Raw genomic sequence first — 21417 nt, 5'->3', positions numbered from 1 at the left:
TCGGGGAACCCCTGCTAGTGTGGTGGCCAGTGAAAAGAATGGCTCTTACATTGCTGGTCATTGGGAGGAATGTCATTCTTACAGAAAGCCAAAACTATTATCTGGTATCTGTTAAACTGAACTGTCACAAATTGATCATTGCTTAAGGAACTCCTAGCAAACTCTGGAGGAACTCTGGAGTCTAAAGTTTTTTTCCCCCAAATGCCATTAAAGAAAAGCTCAAAAGTTTTCACTGTCTGCAGCTGGTTTACCAAAGCAAAAGTGCAATAGTTACAGTGCAAAAGACATAAGTCCATCAAGTTCAACCATGAGGGAAATAAACATATCCCAGATCTAAAACCCTATGGAAATAGTTGGTCCATAGTAAAATATACACATGTTTATACATTGGCATTAGACTTGTGCTAAAAATGAATGTGAAAGCAAAGTGTCAAGCCAAGGAAACCCACACAAACATAAAAAGGACATAGAAATGTAATGTAAATGGCACTGAGGTCTATTGCAAGCTCATAGTGCTAGCCACTAAGTCGAATATGGTCTTCATTTGACCCTATGTAAAACCAAACCCTATGTTGGATGTTCAGGTTGATTTTGCCTTCAGTCCAAACCTAAAACAGAAACACTACTGAGATGTAAAAATCCATTGCCACTGTACAAAAAAAATAAAAAAGTTTGGACTAGATAGTTGGATATACAATTTTCTAATCCTAATTTTATTATATCCTGTTGTATAGATTATTTACTGGAGAGTAAAAGGTCTTCAAGATGGAAATCCACACCATGGCCAACGCCATGTTCTATCATTTCCTGGCAAGAGGAACTGGGCTATAGTTCCAAAACTTCACCCGTTCAGTGAATATCAGCTGTGCGTAGCAGCATATAACACAAAGGGAGTCGGACCTGAGAGCTCCACAGTAACATTTCAAACACCAGAAGGAGGTAAGAATATAAGCAGTAGCTGTTTCTGGAACTTCCCGTATTCCTCTAGGTTTGTATGAAGGTGAAAGGGAGAAAGGTTTACAGCTGATGCTACATGCTTTAGTAAAAAATGTTTTCTATATTAGTCTTGATGATTGTTCTGACCAGGGCTGAAATTGATAGCAAATCCAAAATATTATAGCTGTCGCTATAATTAGTGGCGAGAGAAAATCTTCTAATAGGGACTGCTGTTCTGAGGACAACTGTTAGAGCACTCATAACCAATTTTTTCAAACTTGCCTACCCATCTTCTGTCTTTTGAATCCGTCACTACTTCCCACCATTACATATCTCCCCTCCTATTGTGTGATACTTCCCCCACTTCCTAGATTGTAAGCTCCTCGGGGCAGGGTCCTCTCCTCCTCCTGTGTCACTGTCTGTATCTGTCTGTCATTTACAACCCCTATCTAATGTACAGCGCTGTGTAATATGTTGGCACTATATGAATCCTGTTAATTAATAATAATAATATTACCTGTTTAAGGCCTAGTACCCATGGACCAATTTTCATGGCCAATCCCATCACTGGTCAAATTAAAATGATTGGACCTGAAGTGAATTTAACAGCTGACCAATTGAAAGCAATTTCAATCAAAAGTACACTACTCCTATTATGGATATGAATGATTGTTCAAATCCAATTATGAACTTTTTTCTGTCCTATGGTTCATCCTATTCTTACCACAAGACCAAAAATATTTCCTACCAGTGTATGCCATGTTTTGGGTCTTCCAAACGAGTGAAAGCCAATAATTCAATCAGATTAAGTGAAACATAGGCTATGGATCAGCTTGTTTGTACTAGGCCTGATTTCCCTCATTTTTAGAGAATTCTGCAGATCTTGGCATCTTGTGTACATGACATGAAGGTAAATCATTCAAATGGTACACAGAGAAGAAAAGGCAATCTGATTTTTAACCCTTCCATAAAATTACATTAACTATTTAATTAATATGATTACAGTTTAATCCAGTATTTCTTGGGCTTTTTAACATGGGGGAACCATTGAAATAACTTTTAGGTCTTTAGGAAACCCCTACTATAATTCCTTTATCTACAGATCAGACTTGGTCATATGTAAATCTGCATTTCACATTTTCAGGACTTATAGTAATATAAGAAAGGGCTCTATTTTGACTGGGCGGCACCAAGCCTGCACAAGGACCCACTGTTGGCTATATCTTTCATGTATACAATGTTCTAAGTTAGATGATTAATCAGTATGAACAAAAATAGGGAAGGAAAAGTTGGGGTTTGTTGGCAAAAAAGCTTATATTGTAATAAATGATTGTGATTAAAAGTCATATATGCCCTTGACCCATGGGTTAAATGAGTTCATTCAGACCACCTTGACTAGACAGGTATGTTCCCTGACTATACCATGGTAATGGTAAACATGGTTATTTTGTCTCCTACCCCGACGCGTTTTGCTGTCTGGCTTCCTCAGGGGATTTGTGGAGACTGTTAACAGGATGCGTAGTTGGTAGTGGTAGTAGTCTCTCTTAAGCCTGGAGGACCCCTTAAGGACCGCAATACCACTTTACCTATATACCACACTGGCAAACACTGTCTCAGCATCACGATAGCTTTCAGTTTTTGGAAAGTTGTGTACAGCACATTGTCAGTCCTAACCATCAGCCATGATTCGCCTGCATTGTGTACTGAAACACAAAACTTTTATTCTAAACCATAAGTATGTAAAAAAACAGGTTTTATGTAATTATTTCAATAGCATGTTGATTATAGGAGGGAGTAACCATGGATGAAAAAACTAAGTAGGTTAACCTTCTGCATTTAAAATACCCAGTAAATGTAGGCATATGTCAGTTCTCAGTAAATCTAAGAACTTGAACAGAATTTAGATGAGACCCAGGCTGGATTAAAGCAAGCTAGCTAAGATTGTAATTAGTGGATGAGTGTTTTCTTAGCAAGGGCTTTCTGAGAACTGGGTATAAATTTTCATTTTTTTACTTTTCATTTACAATTATACTTTTACTGAGGTTTTGATTTAGAAGTGGCATTTTAAATACATAATCTCTGGGTAAAAAAAAACACATTCTTGCCATACTTCTGTTCGAAATCTCATTATTTAACAGAGAAAGGCACACAATCTTAATACTTTGGGCTGTATTTAAACTATTTGCTCATCAATTCAGCTATCGGATCATGCACAACTATTTGGATCCCTATGCAATGTTCATTTCAATGCATAATAAAACTATATAAATATATACATACCGTACTATACTATACAGTAGTATATAGTATATATATACTAAATAAATAAAAATAAGACTCACACTGCCACACAGTGGCCAGTTATGAAACTACCATAGCAGTTACAATAGTAAATGCGATCACTTCCAACAAATAAAATGCCAAAACAAGGGCAAATTGATAGGAAAAGTATAAATATACATATTTTGTGCCAAAGACACAACAACCTCCTGTACACAGTAAATATCAATGCTGCAAAGGAATGCCCTTGAATACAAATAGTGCACAAAACAACCAGATTCTATTATGGAAATAATTTCAATAATTGTGCAAAATAAATATAATTTTGGTATTCAAATAGTATAAAATAGCCTGACAATAAATCATAGCATGTTTTGAAGGCTTGCTTATTTAAATCCTGAATTATTATGTAAGAGTCTAATTTGCAATTCTTCCAAATATTTATACCTCTCACCCAAGATTCACCCATTTTTTTCATACAAGAGTGATTAAAAAATAGGTAAATCTTGAGTTTGACATCATTTTTTTTTATTTATAAAATTAAATAGACCAATTGAATATCAAGCTTTCTAGACAGAATGACTGAAATAGATAATGTTGCAGTATTTTGAACATTCTTTTTTTTTCCTAGTTCCTGAACAACCACAGTATCTGCAAATTGCTAATTCTGATATGGAATCCTTCATGCTAACCTGGGAAGCACCAAAAAGGACCAACGGCATCCTGACTAGCTATGTCTTGTACTATCAGATGAGTATGTCTGTTTTTTTTTGTGACAACAATTTTGGTGTTTTGTTTAAAAATTGCAGCACATGGAATATAGGAGTTAATTTTTTGTTACAGTTTAAATACCAAAAATGTATATAAGAAGTGTGGAGCTGTCACATATGCTAACCAAAGGGTTTGTTTCAACAATAAAATGGAATACCACATTTAAATGCTGTGTGTATGTATATATGTATGTGTGTGTGTGTGTATGTATATAAATATATATATATATATGTGTGTGTATGTATATAAATATATATATATATATATATATACAGGTTGATCATCGAAAATCCGGCAATCGATAATCCGGTTCCTTCATTTTCAATACAGGGACTGTAGTACACTGTTTTGTCACTAATGTTTTGATGGCGCTGTTCTCCAGAAAAAGCTGTTAGGTCTTGCTTGCTACACTAAATATGTGTTCAGACGTCCCTGCTGCCTGCTCCCTTAAACTGTGCCAGATGTGTGCGGGTGCTGCGGAATTTTGGAATGTCTGGCACTTCTCAGGTCCGGAGGTTTCCGGATTTTTGAGCGTCAACCTGTATATATAATATGATATTAGGAAAGCTGTACAGAATTTACCAGCAGCCCATCAGAACCCCTATTTTCCTGGCAGTACTATAATGTTTAATAATTAAATGATATGTTGCAAAAGGTTAACACACTTTATTGCTCTCAGTAAACAGTAATCATATAGTCTTGATGATGCAAAATACCAGTTAAAATATGGATATCATATAAATTTGCACATCTTTAGCTTAAGCATACTAACTATGATAGATGATTGCTGAGGAATTGATATGGTGGGCAAATTGCAAATAGCTTGTTGCCATTTTTAAATTACTATTATTAACCTATGGTTCATTTCAGTACTAGTTTACAGCTGGGCACTCAGGACAGGATTAGGAAAGTGATGAAAGGTAAATTAATATATATATATATATATATATATATATATATATATATATATATATATATATATATTTATAAATATAGTTGTATATAGACCTATGGTTTATAGTGATAATCATTATTGAAGCATATCACTTGTAAGTAATGGACAAGTGGATGGAACCTATCATGTATTTTTATTGCTGTCGGGGTTTGCATATAGGTAAAATCCCATTTCTCGCACCCATGTCATTATTTACCCTTACATGTTGCATTTCATGGCCATTGTCACATAGAAAATAAGCAATATAAATGCTCTGTAACCAAGACAAAAACAGAAAAATATTACAGCTGCTCTAACCCAAAACCCTGGAACCCTGTCCAAAACTGAAATAAAAAAAAAACAATGACTGTCTAATAAATTCTTTCAGTGATTTCATTCTTTGTGTTTTTCAGTTAATGAAAGCAATGGAGTTGGTAACTTGAGTAATATTACTATAACTAATCTGAATGCTCTTAGTCAAAAAGTCCCTCGCCTTGAAGTTGGTACAAGATACAAGTTTTATCTGCAGGCGTGTACACGAGTGGGCTGTGGAAAACCTGTAAGTGAGGAAGGACTGACACTAGCACAAGCAAGTAAGTACCATAATGGACAATTAAGTGAACCTAAACAATTCTACAAATTTTTAAATATTGTTGTACATTTATCTAAAAGTAGTTCTTGTCATTCTATATCTTGATAATAGTATTTTTCAGACACAGATTCATGGAGTCTTTGGCTAAGTACACATGTGGAATAATTTTCGTTGGAAATGATCTTTCATCATCATTTCCAACGATGAATGACTGCACGATGCATGAACGTGTGCTGTACATACAGCACTGGTATGCTCTATGGAGAGGGGAGAATGATGGAGCGGCACCCCGCTGTGCTCTCTCCCCCTTCACTTTCATTACGATTGTTCGCCATCTGTCATCCGTGGATCTGCCAGGACGGTCGTTTAGACGACAGACTACAAGGACTGTACGAACGCCAGATTCTCATCCGGTATCAGCCTTTTATTGGATGAGAGATGGGTGAAAACCATTGTACATGTGCACGTAGCATTACTGTAGAGGGTCTCAGTATATCAGGCAATGGCAGCATCCCTGCTTATGGACTGCTTCTTCATTTTTCTTTTACTCTAGAGCAGCGGTGGCAATCCAGTGGTCTGCGGACCACTGGTGAGCCACAATAAAATTTTGGTTGAACCGCAGGCCATGTCTCCCATACGGATGGCAGGCTCAGGGCAGTGGGCAGACACAACCCGCCTACTCTCCCATAGCAGGCTAGGGGTGGGCAGATTCTGGTATCATGGGGTCACTCTGGGGGAAGTTTTTTCCCCATTGAGTGATACATGGCTCACTGCGCATGCGCGGTCCGGAGCCGGTAAATTTAGTGGTCCATGGGTCTGAAAAGGTTTGTGACCACTGCCCTAGACCATTGTTTCTGATCAGTCTGATTAGGTTTGTAGACCAGCAATTAGGGACATTAAAAACTCTGCCTGGAGTACACAGTATGATCTGCCTCTACATACATCTGGAATGTAGTGGGTTTTATATATATATATATATATATATATATATATATATATATATTCTGCATTTAATTACCTTTGTGTCTACACACAGCAGGTAAAAGTTTGTTGTGCATTTGGTTGGCCTTTACTTGATAAAATGTAAAGCACTGATATTGGAATGAAAAACCTGTAAGTGAGGAAGGACTGACACTAGCACAAGCAAGTAAGTACCATAATGGACAATTAAGTGAACCTAAACAATTCTACAAATTTTTAATTATTGTTGTACATTTATCTAAAAGTAGTTCTTGTCATTCTATATCTTGATAATAGTATTTTTCAGACACAGATTCATGCTGCTTCTTCATTTTTCTTTTACTCTAGAGCAGCGGTGGCAATCCGGTGGTCTGCAAACCACTGGTGGTCCACAATAAAATTTTGGTGGTCCGTGGCTCTGGCCAGGATCTTGGGGGGGGGGCACATCGGCCAGAACCGCAGGCCATATCTCCCATACGGATGGCAGGCTCAGGGCAGTGGGCAGACACAACCCGCCTACTCTCCCATAGCAGGCTAAGAGTGGGCAGATTCTGGTATCATGGGGTCACTCTGGGGGAAGTTTTTTCCCCATTGAGTGATACACAGCTCACTGCGCATGCGCGGTCCGGAGCCGGTAAATTTAGTGATCCTTGGGTCTGAAAAGGTTTGTGACCACTGCCCTAGACCATTGTTTCTGATCAGTCTGATTAGGTTTGTAGACCAGCAATCAGGGACATTAAAAACTCTGCCTGGAGTACAGTATGATCTGTCTCTACATACATCTGGAATGTAGTGGGTTTTTATATATATATATATATATATATATATATATATATATATATATATATTCTGCATATAATTACCTTTGTGTCTACACACAGCAGGTAAAAGTTTGTTGTGCATTTGGTTGGCCTTTACTTGATAAAATGTAAAGCACTGATATTGGAATGACCTACCACAACTAGAACAGAAGTATTTCAGCAGTTCCTGTCAAAGTGATGTCACTTCCTTCACTGTAAAGCACCTTTCTCTACTTCTAGCAGGTCTTTGCAACATACAAAGTTAGATGGTGGTGGTGGTGATGATGAGGGATTTTTAATATTTTTTATTACATAATTAAAGGAAAGAATTGCTCTATCTCAGCCCCATCAGTGCCATCAGCCCCACCAATGATCCCCCCAACTCCTTCAGAGGGTAGGTTTTTTCCCCTCTACCCCTCGTCTTGCCTTGTTGTAATTATTCTATGACGTTCTTTTACTCCAAAGTAAATCAAGGTATAAATTCTTTTTTTTCTGGAAGCCTTCTGGCCAGTTCATTGACATCACAGTTCTTTCTTTTGCTCTTGGGGTATCCTTCCTCCTGGGCAGTATTTAATGCCATGTAATCTCAATGCTGTCCTGTCCAGGCCAATGTAATGGCAAATTTCCAAAAGGTTTGTCAATGAAGGTTTGAGCTCACAAGAAGAGGGTTTATTGGGCTATATAATTCAATACTTAAAGCTGGTGGCTTCATTTTGGGAACAGAAGGTACTGAACAACTCAGGATTAAAGGTGAATATTACATCCACAACATTTTAACTACTGGCACACAAAAGTTAAAAGGTAAATGTGGGCTTTAAATAACAACATAAATAATAAAGATGTATATCACCTGAGTTTAAAATAAAATGCCACAAACAAACCACAGAGCTCTTTTATGGTAAATATTAATTTTGAGATTTAACAAGGACCACCATGGTGACAGACCATATAGATCCCAGCCAGTCTATCTCTAATTATAAGGTTAGTACAATGGGATTGAAGTAGATGTGCCACACCCAATAATAACTACAATTCCATACAATGCCCCTGATTCATCAATAAAATCCGCGCTCGCTGGAAGCGCGAAAGTACGCGCGGCCATCGATCGCGGTTTACCGCGGTCCGGTCCTTCACTGTAAAGCACCTTTCTCTACTTCTAGCAGGTCTTTGCAACATACAAAGTTAGATGGTGGTGGTGGTGATGATGAGGGATTTTTAATACTTTTTATTACATAATTAAAGGAAAGAATTGCTGTATCTCAGCCCCATCAGTGCCATCAGCCCCACCAATGATCCCCCCAACTCATTCAGAGGGTAGGTTTTGTCCCCTCTACCCCTCGTCTTGCCTTGTTGTAATTATTCTATGACGTTCTTTTACTCCAAAGTAAATCAAGGTATAAATTCTTTTTTTCTGGAAGCCTTCTGGCCAGTTCATTGACATCACAGTTCTTTCTTTTCCTCTTGGGGTATCCTTCCTCCTGGGCAGTATTTAATGCCATGTAATCTCAATGCTGTCCTGCCCAGGCCAATGTAATGGCAAATTTCCAAAAGGTTTGTCAATGAAGGTTTGAGCTCACAAGAAGAGGGTTTAATGGGCTATATCATTCAATACTTAAAGCTGGTGGCTTCATTTTGGGAACAGAAGGTACTGAACAGCTCAAGGTAAATATTACATCCACAACATTTTAACTACTAGGACACAAAAGTTAAAAGGTAAATCTGGGCTTTAAATAACAACATAAATATTAGGGATGTATATCACCTGAGTTTAAAATAAAATGCCACAAATAAACCACAGAGCTCTTTTATGGTAAATATTAATTTTGAGATTTAACAAGGACCACCATGGTGACAGACCATATAGATAACAGCCAGTCTATCTCTAATTATAAGGTTAGTACAATGGGATTGAAGTAGATGTTCCACACCCAATAATAACTACAATACCATACCATGAATCACTGGTGCTGGTACTAGTCCAGATTTCAGATCACACAGGAAAAAAATAGTATTTATAGTTTTCTAATGGTTTGATTCATTACTGTAACAACTAACTTCTTAAGAGCAAGCTACAACCCTTTTACAGTTTTATTTATTTTCATAAGTCAATGCATGTCAATGCATGCAATGAACACAAGTGCATTATGAGTTTTAGTCGATGGCTTCTCTCTGTTCCCTACGGAACATATAATGACCAGAGTGAAAATCCCTGCAAAGTGAAGTGAAATCTCCTGTTATAAAAATTTTCACCATTTTTTTTTGGGGGAGATTTCTCATTCATTCTATTCCATCACTTTGTGTGCCAATGACAGTGATTAGCAGGTCAAACAAAATAGGTGAATCATCCTAGTGGGGGGCTGTACAAAATTGACTCCGGGGTTTTAATACATCCTTTCTCTATCCAAAACTCAAAAAATATTGGCTTAGGAGATACTTTAAATAATCAACTTGGACAATCAGCATGTGAAACGGCTTTCCTGGAATAGTACCAGTAGTTACAGGAACACATTACATGTTACAACATTACAATAAATCAGGAGGTGTTTGGTAAAAAAATATGATTAGTATGGAGCAAAGGATAATGGTAAAATGGTAAAATAGTTTTAAATCTTGTCTAGACACCTTATGTAAGTTTAAAGATAGTTTCTGTTTTGTTTTTTGGTTTTTTCATTTTAACAATGAGTAAACCTCATCAGTGGTGTCCATTACATAGTTACATAGAAGGTTAGGTTGAAAAAAGACATAAGTCCATCAAGTTCAACCACTAAGGAAATAAATATATCCCAGATAAAAAAACCCTATGGACATAGTTGATCCAGAGGAAGGCAAAAAACCCCGGGTACAATTTGCTCCAACAGGGGAAAAAATTCCTTCCTGATTCCATGAGGCAATCGGATGTTTCTGGGTCAGCAGTGTCTACATCTATTGGTGTACCCATTCAGCACCTACCAATATGTTGAATGAAAGTTACTATATTGTCAATGTTATTAGCTAAACAGAACACATCAGCCTCAGGTGTGCAATGATGTTTATACATTTCCAAGGAAATGCTGAGTTTGCTTTCATCTTATCCTAAGCTGGGTACATACATGCAATAATTGTCGTTGGAAAGGATCTTTCACGGTTTTCCAATGACTAAGGACTGCACAATGCATGAACGAGCTCTGTACATACAGCACCGTTCTGCTCTATGGAGAGGGAAGGGGGAGAACGACAGAGCAGCACCCTGCTGTGCGCTAACCCCCTTCACTTCCATTACGATCATTCGTCGTCTGTGGATCCGCCAGGACAGTCGTTCGGACGATGGACGACGGGCGCTGTACACACGCCGGGCGCACGTACACACGTCCAAGCATTGGACATGTGTAAGTAGCTTTACAAGTCAGGGATAAGCAAATGTTATATAAATACAAAAGGCATGTGCATTCTTAATTGACTTTTAGCAAGCTTTGTATTTTTTTCTGTTCAGTAATCCAGCATGGAACTTTGCTTTTGTGCAGTGCTTTCTGTAATAAAGACCAGTCACTACTGTACTCCCCCTTGCACAGAGTGACTGGTCTTGTGCCCACCTCCCACAGCTCTGCTCCCTGCTATGTGAAGCACAGTTATTGCAGGGTTACCTGGGTTTGCAAGATCATTTTGTAAACATTGATAGATATGTTTTTGGTTTTTAAGGAAAAATTTTATATATATAAACATTTTTGTAACTGTAGGTTTTCAGCACTCCAGCAGTGCAGGTTGGGGGTAGCTGATCAGTGGCTAAGAAGAAATACCTCTTTTGCTGCATAGTAATCCCCAGTGAATTATTGTGCTTTTTGTAAAAGCTGAACTGAAAACTAATATAAAAGACGCAAAGTAACGCAGCTCTAAATTCTAAACACAGACAATTAATTCATATATTAATATGAATTTCTCTTCATATCAGCATCTTGCAGTCCTTTTATACCAGAACACAGAATTGGAGAGGGAGGTGCAGCACAAATGATCAGTCGCTTGTTACAAGAAGCAATATATAAAAAGCAGAGTGACATCTGCTACTTTTTCTTTTGTTGCTCTATTAAAGTCTGGGATTGGATTGGGGTTGGCGGGACTGTAATTGATAATGAACAGTAGCAGCAAAATTTGGGTCTGAGTATGTCAGAGCTGTGTAAATCTCCGCATTGTTTCCACCTATAAATCTGCTTTAATAAATGCATTTTGTCTATTATTATTATTATTACACAGTATTTATATAGCACCAACATATTACACAGCTCGTTACAACGTCCATGGTCATGTGACTAGCTGTCCCTAAGAGGAGCTCACAATCTAATGCCCCTACCATAGTCATATGTCATTATTACATTCTAAGGTCAATTTTGGGGAGAACCTAAATAACCTAACTGCATGTTTTTGGAATGAGGGAGGTAACGGGAGTACCCGGAGGAAACCCACACAAACACGGGGAGAACCTGCAAACTCCATGCAGATAGTGTCCTGGCCGGGATTTGAACCTGGCCAGAGTGCTAATCTCCGGGCCGCCATGCCGCCCTTATGAATTTAGCAATTTGCATGAAATTCATCTTAAAGAATTTGCGATTAGCATAATTCATTTAAAACATTTTTTTTGAAAGGGCTCTGTTTAAAATGGATATTAGTGTTCTGCTTTTCAGCCAATCCTTGGTCATTCCTAAGGTTTTGTTTTGGCAGCTGGTTAAGTTGCCATGTGGTTAAAGTGCACCACTGATTGGCATATTATGGCACCCAGGAGCAATAAAGGTTTACAGGGTTTTTCTAGACTTTATCAAATGTTTGAAAACATCTATAGGAGTAGTATATGTTTTCATTTTTAGCAAGAGAATCCATTAAATGGTATTTACTATTGTATGTGGAATCATTACTTGTACGGTACAATATCATACTCTACTTTTGTCCCATATGAGGCACCCAGAATGTACAAAATGATATCATTTAGAACATTGGCTCAAAGATTCTTTTCTTTTCCAGGGTTCTCTAGTATTCCTTTCTCTCCATCTCGCACTCCTGCTTTCGCTGCCAAAGTTCCTGCTATAGGTTTGTGCTGATCCCTGTTATGTGTCCAGTGATGTGTTTTTCTTGCTTTTTCAGTTCTATATTAGATTGCTAAAAAGTGTCTCGCTTTATTTTTTCTTTCTCCTTTTTCTTCTCTGCTGAACTAACCTGATTTTACTAACGATTTAACATGTAAATCAAGACTGACGACTAAGAAGTTTGGAGATAGGAGCTGACTGAACCATCTCTTGGTTTCTGAAATGTTGTTTCTCTTGTTCTGCCGTCCTTTATGTTTATTTACTGTTTGTCTAAGATTGTCTTTTGAGTTCTGATAGCACCCAAAAACACAATAAAGGCCATAGGGGTATGTCAAGTTAAATCTAAGGCCAGACAAATGAGCAGATCTGCTGCCAATTTGGACAATTTGATTGATATTCTGATCTGTAACTGATTTACTAGAAGTCCCTACAACTGCATGTACAAGATTCTGCCCCTCTAATCACATAAAATAATGTGTTTAAAGAAGCCTGTCACAAGTCAAAGCAATTGTCAACAGACAGTTGTCACAAGAACCTATTGAAAAATTGACACTCAACTCATATTTCAGCAACAACTGTAAAAGTTTGAATTTACCCTGACACATCACATCTCACATCAAAATCTATATATTAGTGTATAAGGAAATACGTTTTAATGTATCATAAAGCAAACCTCTGTTCTTCATTAGAGAAATATGTAGGCCACATATGTTTACCTTTTCTAAAAATTAAAAAATTATCAGTCACGTTATTGCTTTGGCTTCAGTGCTTTACAAATGACGTGGAACAACAGGCTAGATCAGGGGTCAGCAAACTTTTTTGGCTACTAGGCCATTTTAGGAGATCAAGAAGGCACACTAGGCCGGACTCCACCAGGAACGACCCTGAAAGGAAATCCCTCACCTCTGCAATGCATTTGAAGGTGAGGAAATAACAGCATAACAAGCAGCCTCAAGAGCCCCATGCGGCTCCGGAGTTGCGGGTTGCCGACCCCTGCCAGCCGGATCGGCCGGGGGGAGTTAGGCCGGAATGGACTACCAGCTAGGCCATTTCTGGCCTAAAGGCCAGAGTTTGCCTACCCCTGGTCTAGATTGTTCCAGCTCTATGACTTTCATATTTTTACTAAGCACCTACAATTTACAGATTAACGTTCCCAGCCATATGTCCCAAAGTAGCAAAAACCTAGGTTCCAGTTAGCAGACTACGTCTGTCAGACCAGGCTGTCTCCATTCATCAGCATGGTCCCCAATCATATTATCAATATGACAACACTGGGATGGTGATCATTTAAAGTTTTTGTAGTAAGGAAATCTTTTTTAGCTCCAAACAGAACCCTTTTTCTGCACATTGAGCACACAGTAGGTTTTTTATTGGTGCTATATGTACCACTCAAAATACAGAAAATTACTTTTAATGCACTGACAAGTCACTTTTAACATTGTCTGTATGATTACATATATCATATATTTTATAGGGCGAAGGAGAACACAGATTAGCTACAGGTTTAAGTTAAATAAGTTTTGGGAAAGTTGCCATGCATACCCAGGTTCCTTTGGAGATTAGTCAAACTTCATGATAGATCTAACAAACATGGAACAAATAAACACAACTTGCATAGCAATATTTGTTGTCTGCTAATATTTTGTTGGGTTTAATTAGTTGGGTAGAAGGGACTATTGCAACATTATAAATACTCTTTAAACATTCTATTGATACATTTATGTATTAACTTTTTTGTATTTATTTCAAATGCAGCCTATGCTAATGCACCCCACAGCCTGTCTTCACAAGGATGGTTCATCGGACTGATGTGTGCTGTTGCTCTTTTGACTCTACTAATGCTTGTTGCCTGTTTTATACAAAGAAACAGAGGGGGGAAATATGCAGGTAAAAGTTAAATTTCAGATAATACATTATTCATTATACCATTTGCTGTGGACACATTAACCAAGAGCTATGCCAGGTATAAATCTGACTTGAGCAGAACCAATTGCTTTTATTTCATAGCAAAAAGCAATGCGAGCAATAAAGTGTAGAAACCCATAGAATTACTGATGAAAGGTGATTTGTTGCTGAAGATAACTGTATAACTCTTTTATTTACAATGCCTCGCGTTACAAACTTCCAGTTCCAAAAATGTAATGATGTAGGTAACAGAAACCAATTGGTATCACATATTTATCAAATGTAAAATCCTGATTATTTTATATTTAGTTCTCTGCATAATACAATATAGTGATTTTAGTCCTTGCAGTAGTACTGCTGTTTGTGATTAATGCTGAAATTCTGGGTTTAATCCCCATAGAGGACAATTACAGCTTTGCATAATGCACTTATGTTTGCACTGGTTTTCTCCAAGTGCTCCAGTTTCCCCCATACAACCCACAAATATACTGGAATATTATTTGAATTTCAACTAGTGTTGTGTTTGTCTATATATATATATATATATATATATATATATATATATATATATATATATATATATTTTTATACAGTATGGATAGTGAATAAAGGTAAAGTGATATTTGTGTCCCTGCTATATTAAATTAGCAAAATAAAACACTGATAAAATGTGGATCAAGCAAAATCTGGTATAATACGACAAAGAAAATAACAAACATTTGTTTATTTTGCTTTCAGTGAAGGAAAAGGAAGAATTACACCCTGCTGAAGTTGAAGTTGAAGTACAGTCTATAAAAGAGCAATTTTTTGATGACATAAGGTATGTGTTTTCATTAATACATTTTATTAACACATTTTTCTTTTCAATTTTTTATTAACTAGGTGAATTATCACCTTGCAAGGTAGCATTCACTTAGCATAACAAAAAAAAAGGTGGGCATTTTTGCTGACTTTAAGGGTCATTTCAGACCTGCAGTGAGTGTCAGCTTTTGGCCGCTGGCTCAACCACAGCTCCAATCTCCCATTCAAGTAAAAGGGAGCACTTGGCACCCTTTATTTTACACAGAATGCTGTATACATTTGGCTGCTGTGGTTGTGGTCTGAAGATGTTGTGCAAATGTTGCTTATGGTTCTGTTTGCCTCTCCTGGCATCACAGCCACAGTAATGTACATCACTACATATTATGTTGGAACTATATAAATACTGTTTATTATTAATAATATTATTAATTACAATTTCATACTGCATGTTTGAAATTGGCCTAACCTTCCAGTCATGTGAAAGCAAAAATTGTTTGGTTTACATTTCCTTGCAAATATCTGGACGTGCCCCAGTGTGTGGGAGAGCTCATAAGTGGAAGACGAGCGCTGTACACACGCCAGATTCTCGTCCGATATCGGCCCTGAGACGATTATGAGACGAGAACCATTGCACGTGTGTACGTAGCCTAAGTTGCTTGAGAGACTCGGCACTCCTGTGTGTACAGCCATACATAGATTTATTTCTGCAGTATTGCTAATCTCAAGAGATTTGGGGTAAAATTTGGTGTTGTCACTTCTGTGCTGCTCACTGTTTATCTTCCTGGATGCTCTGAAGTTACTGAGTGATCTATTCAGAAAATCAGAGCCCTTCTGTGCACAATATATATATATATATATATATATATATATATATATCCGAAAGGGACTGCCTAGTTTTTATCTTACACTACAGAACTATTAAGCTAGGTACACACTTGCAATATTTATCATTATAAAACAAACGACTAACGATTATGCACAAATATTTTGAACAATCATATTGTGCACAGTTCTGTACATGTTGTAACAATACGATCGTTCAAATATAATCCACCAATATGTACACACACCAGATATGAGCGTTTGAATGATGCAGGAAGTGACATGTAAAGGAGAAAGTGTTCTACAGAACCATCCACGATCACTGAACGATCGTACACACAATAGATAGTGAACGATCGTCGCTCAATCAGATCCACCGGGGCAGTCATTCGTTTTCAGCGAAATTCCTCATTCGTGGGCGTTGTTGGTCAGTCATTGTGCACTTTTTTGACAACGCTTATCAGACGATCAGTCGTTAGTTGTTCGTTTCCAACGATAATTATTGCAAGTGTGTATGCAGCTTTAGTTTATGTGACGATAAACAGACAATGAAAAATCGAGTGGTGGCATTCAGCAAGGTGAAATTGGGAGCTGTGTACATTGTTTTTTGGCAAGCATCAGTAGTTCTTTTTCTATACTTGTAGGGCATTTAAAAAATTAAATACGGGGAATGTATTCAAGTACTGCATATGTTTTTTTACTTTGCCCCTGACATATGGTTTAGGATAGAACACACATCACTGCCCCAGTAAATTGTGACATATCTGAGCAGACTAGCCTGTTTGGCAAGGTACAGGAGTTCTCATTGCAGCTGTGAACCCTTACTGGAATTATAGTTGGCTAAACCACTGTGTATTATAAACAATCACTATTATTTTAAAACTTGTTTATCCCCTTTTTCCATCTTTCTTTGCATCATAGTGCTGCTGATTTCCTGCAGCTGTTATCTGTCTACAAACTATACCCCTGAGATAGCTGAACTGTATTTGCCATGGTGCGCTTTCCGAGAGTGACAACAGTGAGCTATGCCTGAGTAATTAATTAGTGTTAAAATAGCTACATGTTGTCTCCATTGGAAGCCCATGTGACAAAGCAGATGAATAGAATGTTCTCCCCTTTATCTGGAAAAGCCTTGACAAGGGCCTTCATGGTTAGGTGACCAAAATCATTTTAATAATAACTACAAATTTAAAAATAAAGAAAACAACATGACTAGTGTTGAGCGAACCGGTCTGTACCAAACTTTACGATTTTGAGTACCCGGACTCGAACCTGAACTTTGAGCCGAAGTTCGGCCGAACTCGGCGAACCCGAACTTCCAGGTGTTTGCTCATCCCTACCCACTAACCATTAATATTAGTGTTGAGCGAATCCGAACTGTAAAGTTCGGGTCCGTACCAAACTTTATGATTTTGGGTACCCAGACCTGAACCCGAACTTTGAGCCGAAGTTCAGCCGAACTCGGCGAACCCGAACTTCCAGGTGTTTGCTCATCCCTACCCACTAACCATTAATATTAGTGTTGAGCGAACCCGAACTATAAAGTTCGGGTCCGTACCAAACTTTACGATTTTGAGTACCCAGACCTGAACCCCGAACTTTGAGCCGAAGTTCGGCCGAACCCGGCGAACCCGAACCTCCAGGTGTTCGCTCATCCTTAAACATGACCATTTTGAAGCTTTTAATGGTGGTTGATTGTGTGATTGTTGTACATGATATGTTTACATATAACTTTGTTTTCTCTACATTGCAGTGATAAGAAAGCAATAAATGGAAGTATGGACTCAGTAAGCCTAGACATTAAAACCTTAGACAGCGTGGACAGCCTTGTTCAGTATAGTGATGGTGAACATAGCCATTTCAATGAGGATGGTTCCTTCATTGGTGCATACAGCGAATCCAAGGACAAAGGTCCAGACGAAGAAACATCAGTTCGGCATTTCCGCTCCTAAATAAGACTCAACATTTAAGAAAGCGTTAACTTCTGCTCTACACTACACCAGGATCAAAGCAGAATCTAAAAAAGGGGATTACCCAAAAGAGCTGTGGGACATCCAGTCACCTTACCTTTTGTAACCATCAAGCATTATCATTTAAATGAAACTTGGGCTGTGAAAAGTACTAAGCTGGTTTTCTGGCCGCCTCCTGAATATACTAACTATCTGGCTCCTTTTGGATTCAGTACATTCAGACCAAGAACAAGTGCATAGACAATGAAGACATAACTCCTAAAACTCATACTGATTCCAGATCAATATTTGAGAAATTGTTGGAATTATTAATATGACAACCCAATCAGCATTTTTAGGAAGGAGAAGTCAGAAAGGCGGCTTTTTACCAGTACAGGTTTTCTGGAATTATTTAAATTTGAAGGACTGGATCATCGATAACCATTGCTCCATTCTTACCAGAAGCCTGTAAGTTATCTGTAACTGCTAGGAACAATCACTGCTGGGTATGAATATCAGAGCTTAGTCTGATTCAGATTTTTAAGGATCAAGGCAAAGACTTAAAGCACCAGCAATCAGTCTCAATGCATGAAAACATCTCACTTCTACATATTACATTTTCTCATGCAGTTTCCAAAAGCAACATATGTCATATACATTCCAAATACATTTTTTAATCCAGCTTTACAGTGATTGCAAAGTGCATGATGGTGTTTTTAAACATATGCAATCAGAGTTTCTAATCAAATTAAATATCCCTCAAAGTACCACTCAAATGAGGCATTTCTAATTTTATAGGATCTTGCTTGAATGTATGTGGTATGCTCCTATGATCATCTTCAATTTGCATTGTGTAGTTGTCTAATTATTTTATCTCAGAATGTGGAAGGTATTCCATCAACGTTGTTACAATCATTTTGAAATGGCAATTACCTTGGAAAACAAGGTAGGTTTGTGGTAATATTGCAAGAGATTGAAAAATAATTGAAAATGAAAAGCAGTGAATATGACAATAACATGTACAGACAGCACTCATTAGGATCTACATAAATATAGAAAGGGACAGTGCTGGTTAAACACGTGTGCCCAGTTTTGGTGTTATGTAGCAATAAGCAATGACAAAATTAAACAAAGTATCAGCCCATCAGATGGCCTCAAACAATAGCCCAGATTTCCAAGTCAATTACACACTGGAAATGATTACGGAAATAATCTTGAGACTGATAATGTTTTTCTAAGCATTCACCCGTGTTACTCAGCATGATACAACCTAATAACTATGCTCTCTGCATTCCTTGAATTTATTTACTTCGCTCCGGTATGTAGATTGACAAGTAAACATACACATACACTCAACTATGAATTTGCTGTTAAACAGCATGCCATATGCCATGGGTTGATAGAAAAGTACCTTGTGTTCAAGTGTTGTTACTATAATGTGCCTGACTACATATCATATTTTAAATGTATTAATAAGGCTAATTTAGAACCCATTTGCAGATAATGATGTACAGAATAAACATTATTCCTATGGGTCATATTGCCAATGTTTTCACCCAATAATAATACAACTGTACCTAAGATTTGCACTTTTTAACTTAAATGTTTTTTTTTAATTTTAGATCAAAGTTGTATGACCCTTTGACAGCTTTCCTAACCATTTTACCCCTAAGCAACACCTAAAATAATTTACAGGTTTTAGGTAACCAATTTATTGGGGGTCAGTGGGAAAAAGCCTCTTAAGTTGGTGGCCTGTGTAGAAAATACCACCTCTCTTTACAGTGGTAGTTAGAATACTACCTTTGTAGATAACTAAAAACATCATTAGAGTCATGTAGCCGGCTCAAGTGGTGTTGGCTCCACAATTATGCAGATATCATCCAATGGGAGGTCAATCAGCTAGAATTTAAAGAATCCCGGCAACTTCTGGAGGAACCCTGGCTGCTTTAGGGTAAAAGCATTAAAAACAAAATCTACCAGTGTTAACTTTCAAAACCAATGGGATATCAGCAGGTCAATAAAATAAATGTCATTTGCTAGGAACAACTAACTTTTTTATGTTATTTTATGTTTTGGAGAGGAGAGAAACACAAAACATTGTTACAACATGAAACAACTATATGGAATTTACATTTCTTATAGAAAATAAAAGAAGACCTTGGCAGTATGGTAATCCATAGGGGAAGCAGCCTAATTTACAAGGCTTTGAAATAATTTAAAACAGAAACTGCACAATTCATTACAATCAATTATTCCAATGTCTTTTCTTTTTTGGAAATGTGTACATACTATAGAGACACAATTAATATATTTCTCAAAGAACGCAGAGCACCAGTTCACAGGTTAGCAGAAAATTAACCGAATATTAGTATATTTACCATATAACCTTGCCATATATGCCAAGCAGTTAAAATGTATGTTCAGCCAGAGAATGTATGTAGAACAACCAGGGAAATGGATCTAAATGCCACTGTATCTGGAGAGTTAGATAATATGGTAAACATGAACTTGGTGGGCTGACTGGCTAATTGTTGATTTCTATCATTGTTACACCAGATTGTCTTGTGGTTCTGTTGCTGACAATGAAGTAGTAAGTCCAAACAAGAAACCCTACAGGATGTCTTCATAGTCTTCAATAAGAACATTTACCATTGCTAAAGATCTTGCTTTATACCAGCTGGAGTTACATGGGCAAATGCACAAATTTCAACCTGTATTAGGACCACCACTGCACCACCTGGTGCATGGCCATGATGACATAGACAGCATTAGGTTTAGTAACTGAAGGAGCTTTAGATGCTTTTTGGTATCCAAGAGATGGTTCAAGGTTTCAATTGCTTTCATTGTTTGCAATTTGTGTATTTTTTAAAGTATTGTAAATAAAATATAATACCAATGGTTTGTATTCATTTGTATTTGTGTGCAGTTGTCTCAAGTTCCAGAAATGCTTCAATACGACCCCGTTAGCATCCTTCACATTTTACAAAAAAAGAACAGACCTTGCAGCTAAAATGCAAGCTTCAATACTTTAATTTTTTCCTCACCTCTTTCACATTTTCCACAACTTCTGCCATCATCCTTCTGGAGGATATGGTTAATGTAATGTATTCCAATTCTCCCTACAAAGATGCTCCTATCACTGTGCTGCAATCACTTCTTTATTTAGAGAACTCACTACAGAAGATGGATTCAGAATAACCTCCTGGGCCGTTCATTTCTGTCTGGATTTATATGTGTAAAAGCAGTACATTGTCTTTTATGAAAATGTATTTTACATTGTAGGCAGTTTTTTTTACATTTTTCTAATTCTTAGGCATAACCCACCGAAATATGTCCAAACAAGGGTCTGAGTATATTAAAGTTTGAAACACAAAATCATGTCAAAATATTAAATTAAATTTATTGAATAAAAAAAAGTAAAAATCCTATCTTTTCCCCTTTACATGTGCATTTTTACAGCTTTTATGCAACCTTTCAGCAGTTGCAAAATTTGCAGGAATCTAATATCCCCAAACTATATAGAATAGGACAGACACTAAACCGTAGCCAGTGGACTTGGCAGTAGTAGAATCAGTGCCAAAAAAGTGAAAGTAGAAAATGCTCTCGGAGTCTCCATTAG

The 21417-nt window shown here is 37.4% G+C and overlaps 1 protein-coding gene across 2 annotated transcripts in view; it reads left to right on the top strand.

The window, feature by feature from the left end:
• Positions 1-20696, top strand: part of CHL1 (cell adhesion molecule L1 like) — a 132292-nt gene extending 111596 nt beyond the window's left edge. Inside the window, exons 21-27 of one of the 2 annotated variants that reach the window (XM_072421053.1) lie at positions 735-939; positions 3848-3970; positions 5335-5514; positions 12260-12325; positions 14077-14208; positions 14965-15046; positions 17603-20696. In XM_072421053.1, the coding sequence (XP_072277154.1) occupies positions 735-939; positions 3848-3970; positions 5335-5514; positions 12260-12325; positions 14077-14208; positions 14965-15046; positions 17603-17801 (987 nt within the window). In that variant the 3' untranslated portion in view covers positions 17802-20696. The remainder of the gene's footprint in view (positions 1-734; positions 940-3847; positions 3971-5334; positions 5515-12259; positions 12326-14076; positions 14209-14964; positions 15047-17602) is intronic. The other variant, XM_072421055.1, reaches the window with a different exon arrangement.
• Positions 20697-21417: the final 721 nt, after the last annotated feature.

This window comes from Pyxicephalus adspersus, chromosome 8 (assembly GCF_032062135.1).
Source record: "Pyxicephalus adspersus chromosome 8, UCB_Pads_2.0, whole genome shotgun sequence".
Taxonomy (NCBI): Eukaryota; Metazoa; Chordata; class Amphibia; order Anura; family Pyxicephalidae; genus Pyxicephalus; species Pyxicephalus adspersus.
This window is presented reverse-complemented; position numbering and strand designations above follow the sequence as displayed.